This window comes from Cyprinodon variegatus, unplaced genomic scaffold (assembly GCF_000732505.1).
Source record: "Cyprinodon variegatus isolate N-32 unplaced genomic scaffold, C_variegatus-1.0 Scaffold771, whole genome shotgun sequence".
Classification (NCBI taxonomy): Eukaryota; Metazoa; Chordata; class Actinopteri; order Cyprinodontiformes; family Cyprinodontidae; genus Cyprinodon; species Cyprinodon variegatus.
In genome coordinates this window covers 213,292-223,323 of record NW_015151224.1, presented here as the reverse complement: position 1 = coordinate 223,323, position 10,032 = coordinate 213,292, and the positions used below count along the sequence as shown (strand labels likewise).

The window sequence follows — 10,032 nt, the reverse complement described above, 5'->3', positions numbered from 1 at the left end:
ATATATATATATATATATATTCATTTTTTTTTTTAGTGTGTTTTTTTTAAAGGGACCCTATATCAGCTAGCAGTTTTATTCATATCTGAATATGCTTAGGAGACTTTAAAACATCGAACATAAATTTTGCTAAAGTTTTATAAACATATTCAGCTATTAGACTCCACCTAACAGAACAGGTATAAAATCATAACCACACCTTTTATATGTCTTCTTTACACTATTTAGCCATCTAATTAGAATCCTCTCAAAAATTAATTGTTATTAGTTCCTTATTTGACTATATTAAACACCTACTATAGATTAATAATACATAGACTCATCTTTTGAAGCCTTTATTTATTGTTTTTTATAGCACCTTCTAATTTGTTGTATATTACCGGGAGTGTATGTTACAAATAAAAAAAATTACTGTGTAGTGTTAAGTTTTTTATTTTATTTTCATTTTTGATGACCTGTGTTCTGGCCCCTACGGTCTGAATCCCCTGAAGCATGCAACGATCAGAACTCAGATAATAAGTAAATAGAGGTCACATGTATGTAAAATGTTCTTAGAATAATTTTGCTATGAAGACCTCAAAATGTTTGAGGACATTAGTGAATAAACAGCACTGTGAAGACCAAGGAGAAATGACACATGTGTAAAAGGGAAGCTAATGATTTAAAGCAGAGTTAGGTTATAAAACAATATCCCGGCCTTTTAACGTCTCATAAATCACCACTGTTAAATCCACAGTTAGAAAAGGGAGAGATCGTGGCACAATGACAGACTTACCAGCCATTAATTTAATCTTCTCAGTCAGTCATTTTTTATTATTTTTGCTGATTGCCATTCAAGGCAATCCTATAAAAGCATCACAAACAAATTTCTAATTTTATCCAGTTTTTATATTTCTATAATATGTACCATTAGTGCACTTCCATTGTGGGAATCCTCTGCAGTTATCCCATAAAATACAGACTGTCAAGCATAGTTTACTTTTTTTAGACTTGGACTTAGATGACATTTATTTTCATTTTGTATACACAGATTGTATACAAAGCTACATTTTGTTTTGTACAGTTTTGTTTGTTTCATTGTAGTTTTTTAGTTTGTTTTTCTGTTTTTATTGTAAAGCTAAATGCCTTCTAATTTGTGTGATCTAACTAATTAACAGCCAGGGACCCGTTAAGGAGAGAATGAATCAGAGAAGCATGTAGAAGGTCCATGTTTAACTCTACAGCAATTACAAAGTCTACAGCTCATATTATTGAAACAGGTTGGATGAAATCCAAAGCATGCCACACTTTTCAGATTTCTACCTGTTTGAAGTTTTGAAAACCTTCCTTTCTTTTCCCTTTATTTCAAAGCGACTCACTATATTGTGATTTGCCGTCACATTGATGTTTGTGATTGTAACCTTGTGGAAATGTTAAAAAGTTTCCAGGGTGTGAATACTTTTGCAAAGTATAATGCTTTTCATCAGTTCTTGGCACGTTTAGCGCAATAAATAAGAGCTGTTCGGTTGCTAAACAGGCAGATCTTTTACAACCTCTACAGGAGAAATGCTAAGATTTTTAAATTATTTTTCTCCACAGGGGACTGTCAGGACTTAAATCTCTTTTTGTGAGACAAGTCAACCCCAGAAAAGATGCTCACTCGCATCTTCTTTCCAAGAAAGAGGACAACAATCTGTACAAAATACAATGTATGTGTTACAGCTCTTAATTGCCTTTATCATTAATTATTCTATAAAAATTTACTGTTATGTTATGTCCACTTATCCTTTTTTTTCCCCTCAACAGTTCATAATGTTAAACCAGAGTGCCTTGATGCTTACAATGAACTTTGGTAAGTAGCCCTCCTTCCCTGATTAATCTCTTATGTTCTGTTAAAGCTCAGCTCCAGTGCATTCCTGTGTGTTTGTTCACAGCGAGGAAGTGTTACCCTCCATTCATGCTGATCCTGAATACCCCTGTGAGCTGGTGGGTACCTGGAACACATGGTACGGAGAGCAAGACCAAGCAGGTAAGATTAGAAAATACTCTCTAGGTTTTGATAAACGGGCTTAGTTCTTTCGATTAAAGGCTTTTCTGTTAGAAAGCTCAGTCGAAGTAAAATGTCCTTTTAAAACAAGAAAGATCTGATTAATACATGATGAATCTAGAGCTTAAACATGCATTTTTCTTTTACTGTAGTTATTTTAGCTGCTGCAGGAAATGTTTACCCCTTGGTCTTTTAGTGCCAGCTGTAGCCACGTTGAAACAATTTGCAACCTTCTTTATAGAAGATGAAACATCAATAATATGAGGTTTTTACATCCTCTGCTCTTTTACTCTTATACTATGATCCTAACTCAAGCTATGGCTAAAACCATAGATATTATGAGCCTCATGAGCGACCCCCTGTTTGCATTTCAGGAACATCCAGGCAGACTGAGATTATTTGGCTTTTGGAAGAATAATCCAAACAGTAGGATTACTGTTTTACTTGGAGTAAAAGAGAGAAATAAATATGCAAAATTGCAGAGATTGTGGGAGATTGAAAATCTGAAAAGATTAACAGAGAAAAAAAATGAAACATTTGAATTATAATTCTGTGGAATTAAAGAAATGTTGAGTTGAATCCAAGTAAAGTTAGAAAAAACACAAGAATTTGGAAGATTTTATGTTTTACATTCAACCTAACAAATTCCTTTTTATTACTATATCTCTTATATTTAAAATCAAAATGATTACAATCGTTTTCAAATCCCTTGAATGTTTACACATTTTGTCACATTGCAACTACAAGCGTGCCGACAAAACAGTGGTTCTTAACCATGAAGTGGAAAAATACAAATTTTTGTTTTTACTCTAAAACCCCTAAATAAATCCCAGTAAATATTATTCAAATGTCACCTTTTTAGTAACAAGAGTCCTGTTGTATGTAATTTAATCCCAGTATAAATACAGGTGTCAGGCGCATCACATGGAGAAATGTTCATTTCATCATAGGAAAATCTAAACCCATACTCACCGAGACATGGCTTCGAACCTAAACTTACAGGTTAGGCAAAGATTAATCAGAGAAGCAGCTAGGATACCCAGGACTACTCTGGAGGAGCTGCAAAAATCCACATCTCAGCTGGAAGAATCTATTCATGACACATATTAGTTGTGCATTTGATATATCTGACCTAAAAGGACCACTATGTTTCACCATCCTCATGGTAGCCTCTTTGGGGATTCTTTCCTTCAGCAGACAGAGGAAGGCTGGTCAGTTGATTGGAGGATTAATAGAGCTCAATGCAACACCACCCTGGAAGGAAACCCAGATGTTCATAAAAAACTGGAGCCAGTGGACTGCTTCAGATCACAGCCAATTCATAGTCCACAACTTAAAGCAACCTGTTGTCATTTCCCTTTGGGATTAACAAAGTATTTTTGAATTGAGTTCAATCTGTGGCGTGAGTATAATTGATCTTCCTGGATGCTTTCACTTATTTTAAACAGAGCTTAAGTATTTTGGCAAAGAGTAAACAAAAAATGTTGTAGTTCAGTCCAGCAACTATGATAAAAAGCAGTGAGAGCATAACGTTAGAGATTGAACTAACAGATTCTGCAGATTGGGAGAATAGAGATGATGAAAAAGGGGTCACTATGTCCTCCAGCAGTCTAAGCCTATAGCAGCAAAACTATAGAAATGGCTCAGGATGACCTGAGCCACTCTAAATATAAGCTTTATCAAAAAGGAAAGTTTTAAGCTTGACCTTAAAAGTAGACAGGGTGTCTGCCTCACAGACTAAAACTGGTAATTGGTTCCACAGGAGAGGAGCCTGACAACTAAAAGATCTGCCTCCCACTCTACTTTTAGAAATACTAGGAACCACTAGTAAACCTGCAGATTGAGAGCAAAGTTCTGTGGTTGTAACGTGACAAACTGTGGAGAAATTTAAGGGGTATTAATACTTTTGATAAGTAGTGTAGTGAAGAAGTATGTCTCTTTGCTCTTATATTTAGCTAAGAAAAACGATGTGTGTCTTGCAATTTTTCCTGACTGTAGTCCATTTTGTTCTGTGATCACATGGCGTCGCTCCTTACCTGTAATCTGACTCTGAAACAGCACCGTCATGATGGCAATTTCTTTATAAACAGTAAAGGATCAAATACTACAGCATCACCCTTAATGGAAAATAAAGAGACAGTAGTGAGCTATGTAGTAGTGGCCTATGCTTAGCATCAGACAGCAATGTGGTGGCGTCTCCTGCATACTGCAACTGATTTTACAGCGTTGTTTATAAGAATCTGTTTTAAAGAATTGACTATAGTATTTTGATGTGAAGGAATATTTGGCCCAGGGGAAAACATATTCCAGAGCTGCATTATTTCTGGCACTTCTGCTCCTTCTATTCTAGTTCACCTATGGAGATATCGGGGAGGATACCCAGCTCTCACCGAAGTCATGAACAAACTCAGGCAGAATAAGGTAACAGGGGCTCGGATTAGTTCAGCTCTCTGTATGCTGCTTACCTATGGGCCGGAGTTCACAGCCTATAGGATAGTTCCACAGGCCAGTCTTTAGTTCATGTGTTTATCTTTGCTTCTCCAGCTGTTTGTTTTTACCTCCGCCATGGAAGCTATGTTTTTAGTCGAATGTGTTTGTCTGTCCGTTTGTGTACAGAAGAACTTGTAAGGTTATGAATGGATTTTTATTACCGTATTTACCAGCTACTACTTTTTTTCTCACTCTATAAGAAGGTGTGGCATTTCTGTTGATTTTTTTTCACTAACCGCCAGAGGGTGAAGTCAGAGTTGGAAATTACAGGAGGGGCTGTCACTACCAGATCCGTCCCAGAAGCACGATCCATCCTGCGCATGGGCGAATAGATATACATCCGGGTGTCCATAAATAATGTAATTATGGTACTAAAACTACTTATTTCTATCCTTAACTCACTAAAGAATTCACTAAAGAATACAACAGCAAATAACAGAAGTAGAAAAGTTGCACTCCATCTATTCCTATTAGGGTTGTCACGATACTAAACTTTTCAACTCGATACCGATACTAAGTAAAATATTCGATACTCGATACCCTTTTCGATACCACAAGAAAAAAAAACAAAGACTCTAAAATTCAACAGAAATATTTTCATTACTAATAAAATACAAGAAATAATTAAAAAAACAATAAGAATAGTATTTTGAGGTTGTATGCTGTGCACAATATTAAGCAAGCTTGATAAAAAACTTACAAAATTAAAATGAAGTGTTCCTTCCTTGGCTATGTTTTGCAGACATAACAATGACACCCGCCAAACCAATTAAACAAAAATAATTCCAAGCAGCTGTACCTGTTACAGAAAAAAGTATGAAACTGAATAATGCACAGAATTATTCAATCACACAGTGTTCAGAAAGTGCATTTTCCACTATTCTGCACTTTTGATGGCTGTGTCGATACTTTTAAAAATGAGTATTGTATCCGGATGCAACGTTTCGGTATCGATACTTTTTTGAGTATCGATACTTTTGACAACCCTAATTCCTATTAAAACCTCATTCACTGAAAAATAATAATAACCCTGCGAAATAGATTCTGAAAAGCCTTTCATCAAAAAATGCTGCACAAAATCAGTGCAATGAGTGTAATTCAATACCTCGGCTCCAGACGTTCCCGCCCCCTCCACAGACGCTCCGCTGCACCTCTCCCAAATTGTAGCTGACCGCAAACAGTGCCGCAAACAGGAGGCTGGCTTGTTTTGGTTTTATGACCAAAAATGCGGAAAACAACTCGTGAAGTTTGATCCGCTAGAAGAGCGAGGTGCACGAGAACGCTGGGATCCTTTTTCCACCTGGATCTCCGCTCTTTTTGGCCCTCATGTCCCTCCGTGTCGGACTAAAGTTGCGCACACTTCCTCACCGCCTCGGCCGTATCTAGACCCACAGCGTGTAGCACAGACCACGCTTCAATATTGAGCATAAATCAATAATGTCTGTGTCAAGCTTACTACAATACACTACTGTACGAGTAGAGCCAGGAAGTAAGGTAGGAGGGCAAAATAGGTTTAGCGCCACCGCAGCACGGGAGGGAGAATTCGTCCAGGAGCAAATGGATAAAAATAGACCGGAGGAAGAAAAAAAACATGAATCAATACTCTTGCAGACGTATCGATGCATCGGATCGTCGGCTGTTGGAACGATGCATCGATACAAAACGATTACTATTTACACCCCTAGTGACAGGGGCTAATTTTAATTTAGCACAAGAATGCTAGCAGCAGGCACGACGGAGAACAAGTGTCACAAAGTCACACATTTAGTCATTTATTTGCCGCATTAAAGCTGCTCAACCAATGAAGAGTCTGGGCTTAACTCTAGCAGGGCTGAAATAAAGAGCCGACAAAGCCCCATATTTCAGTAGAAGCTTTTACTGCTGCGAGCCAACAAGCTAACAGGAGCTAGTATTCTTCTTTGTCCCTACTCTAGGGGCTATATGTACAGTAGAGCTCCCTCTACAGGTTTGGTGGGAGACAGTAGTGGCCACGGCCTATAGTGAGGTGCACTCTATATTCCAGAAAGTACAGTACATTTTTACTAAACGTGCACCTCAGTCTAAGAAACAATTCATAAGATTCTGGTAATGACCCACATCATAATTATGATTCAGGATTTTTCTGAAGGATTTCTTAACCTTATTTGGTAAATAAACCAGAGAGTGTCAGCAGGGGCTATTGACAGCTTCATCATTAGACTCAAAAAAGTCCAGATTATAAGGAAGACAAAAACACAGGAAAGATGAGCAAAGCTTCCCTCGAAATCTCGATCTGCTGATCAAACAAGAAAGCACAGTGAATGAAGAAGGTGAGAGCAGGACAAACACCAGAGGCTGCAGAAACACACTTTGCCTTAGTTATAAACGCACGAAAGGATTTAAAGGAAATTGTTGCCGGTGGTGTACCTCCTGCTAAGGAAAGATTTATAAAAATTTGGTGATGAGCCTGATCATGTGCGATATTGGTGTAAATCACCATTTCTCAGAGAGCTGTTGTAGTCCTTTTTATTTATTGCGTGTTAACATTTAGGGATATTAACCGAGTTAGTAAAATGAACTGTATGCTTGGTAAGTATTGTAGTGAAATAGATTTTTGTGTTATCCATGCTGTTGGGGGTTACTCTCAAAGAATGGAAAGATAAGAATGCTCTCATTTGACCGCATGGTTGGAAGGAAGACGACTTATCAGTGTGCTTGAATAATTTTTTTTTATATAATTACTGATACTGTTTTTGTTGTTGTTTTGTTTTTTGTTTTTTTACTTAATCCATTAGAATTAACTTAGTGTTGTTTCCTAATCCATTCTTAATAACTTGAGATGCAACCCAATTATTTTCCCTTTTAGTTTTCACTTTACTTACGCTTTAAAATTATTGTGAGGCTTATGCTTAAAAAAAAAAAAAAACATCCTAATTCACTCAACAGTGAGAAATGTGCCCAGTTGACTCTTAATAGTTTAGCTCTGGATCTGTTTAACAACGGCCCTGTTTTTTCTTTGTTCGTGTCGTAGGTGTTTATGAACTACAGAAATGAGAGGGGAAAGATGCTGCTGTCTCGTAGAAATCAGCTGCTGCTGGAGTTCAGCTTCTGGGGTGAACCCGTCCCTCGTCCCGGACCAAACATCTATGAGCTCCGATCATATCAGCTCAGAGTAAGACTGCTTTTTTCTCACCAGCTTGGTTCATTTAACATATTTTATTATAGCAAAAGCTTAAACATTGTCCATTATTCCGCTGTAATTCCAGCCAGGGACGATGATTGAGTGGGGAAATTATTGGTAAGAATGACTTTCCTTGTTTTACTGCACAAATAATAGATAACAGATTGCTGTTCTATGTTATCAAATCTGATTGCTGAGTAAAGATGTATTTTTTAGTGCTGTAGGTTAGAACCTCAGATGGCTGAGCTTCATCCTATTTTTTTTTCATTTTTCAATGTTTTCACTTTTTTTGTAATTCTTGAAAGGAGAACAATGAATGTGATCTGGAAATCCTTAAACTTTAAAATGAAAGTAAACCATGGCCCTTTCTCAAAATGTGTACTTGTGCATTCTCACGTGCCTGTGTACTCGTGAAACGTCATCAGCCTCAGCCCTAGTACTGTTCCAGTTCACAAAAACACAAGACTGAGAAAGGACAAAGTCCCCGGATGTTGTTCTCACCCCTCCCTCTTTACCTAGTATGCACCAGAGCAGACTTATCCACTCTCAAGGTGGACAACTGTCCCAGCATGCACTGCAGCAGCAGCAGCTTCCAGGGGACCACTCACAGAGCTCCCCTGGAAGAAAATCGCCTCTGGCTCTGATGGCGATTTTTTATTTTTTTTGTTGGTTAAATTATAATTTGAATTGTGTTTATCTGACTGTATTAATTATTATTCCCCTAGTAAATGAAAAAAGTCAGAATCTAATATTATCTAGAGACCATTAATAACATTAGGTGAAATGCAGCTCCAGACGAGCCGAGCGTGTGATGACGTCACAAGTACGCATCTGTTCCAACTGATCCATATTTATGCTGCTTGCTCCCAATTTAGAATTGAGAAACGGCCCTTGTCTTGTTTAAAAGCATTCATGGCTCAGGAATGAGCAGCTCACTGTGTTTACATTTTTTGACGGGACGATCTGCAGGGCGCGGGCGATTGAGATTCGCCAGCAGAACCATGAGGCCGTGGGAGGCTTTTTCTCACAGATTGGAAGTCTTTACCAGGTTCATCACTTATGGGGTGAGCAGTTTCCTGAAATGAACATTTTGTTTCATTTTTACCCCTTAATGGGCAGCTTTTTTTTTTTTGGCTAGGTATCTGGGACCTTTGTGAATGAACACACCTCAGTCCAGCTGTTTCTACACAATAGCTGCCTTGAGCTTGAAGCTGAAGTAGACTTATGGGGCCAGCCTATAAATAAATGTAATTTTTTTTTTTATCAGCTTACAAAGATCTTCAGACCAGAGATGAAATCAGAAATGCCGCATGGCAGCGAGAGGGTTGGGATGAGGTTGTTTATTACACAGGTAAGTTTGAATTTGCATTCTTTACTCTTCCAGTTTGTACCCAGGGGTAAATCCATTGGTTTTATGGCTGATTGTTGGATTTTCTAAAACACTAAATGTTGATTTTTCTTCAACCTCCTCAAAAAAGCTGGTGATGATTCTCAGTCGTCCAGGTCATAGTCATTCCTCCTCGAAGGAGGTTATATTTTCTGTCATGTTTCTTGGTTGATTTTTTGTTTTGTTAGCAGGATTACTTGAATAGTTATGAAGTGATTTTAATGGAATTTTTATATGTAGGTGTCATTGCCAAAGAAGAATTCATAAAGATGTCTGAGTTTTAGCTATAGATTTAAGTTATTCCAAAAAAAAAGGTTAAAAACAAAACTACTAGACTTTTTTCCAAGTTTGAAGATGTTTCGCTTCCCATCCAGCTTTCTCGATTCAAAATGTCTGGAGTAGTGTGGAGCCCCAGGTTTTATAGAATTGCCCAACCAAAGCTTTGCTATGGCTTAAAAAATAACATAATTAGAAATCATGTTTGCTTTTAAATTTTTTTTTGGAATGACTATGACCAGGATGACTGAGAATCTTCACCAGTATATAGATTTAAGTCACAATATGGGGCACAATGTGCTGCCTGGTTGAGGCCTGCGCTACCAGAGTCAGTTTCTAGTATATATATTTTATTGTTTTTTCAGATTTGACTGTTTAAATTACTTACTCTATGCTTTAAGCCAAGCATCCCCAAAGTCGGTCCTCGAGGGCCGCAGTCCTGCAGGTTTTAGAGGTTTCCCTGCTCCGGCACAGCTGATTTACTTTAGTAGTTGATTAACAGGCTTTTGCTGAACTGCAATCATCAGCATCAGCTGTGCTAAAGCAAAGAAACCTCTAAAACCTGCAGAACTGCGGCCCTCGAGGACCCACTTTGGGGATGCCTGCTTTAAGCGATAACAGGTCATGAATTAATAAATAACTTCTTCAAATAAAGCCGGGCGTACACTGTGCGATTTTATTTATTTATTTTTT

The 10,032-nt window shown here is 37.7% G+C and overlaps 1 protein-coding gene across 1 annotated transcript in view; it reads left to right on the top strand.

Moving 5' to 3' along the window:
- gbas (glioblastoma amplified sequence) overlaps window positions 1-10,032 on the top strand; it is a 13,393-nt gene that overhangs the window by 1,076 nt on the left and 2,285 nt on the right. Inside the window, exons 2-9 of the mRNA XM_015396004.1 lie at window positions 1,579-1,688; window positions 1,786-1,831; window positions 1,914-2,008; window positions 4,377-4,447; window positions 7,527-7,667; window positions 7,762-7,793; window positions 8,646-8,740; window positions 8,944-9,027. Of these exons, the coding sequence (XP_015251490.1) occupies window positions 1,579-1,688; window positions 1,786-1,831; window positions 1,914-2,008; window positions 4,377-4,447; window positions 7,527-7,667; window positions 7,762-7,793; window positions 8,646-8,740; window positions 8,944-9,027 (674 nt within the window). The remainder of the gene's footprint in view (window positions 1-1,578; window positions 1,689-1,785; window positions 1,832-1,913; window positions 2,009-4,376; window positions 4,448-7,526; window positions 7,668-7,761; window positions 7,794-8,645; window positions 8,741-8,943; window positions 9,028-10,032) is intronic.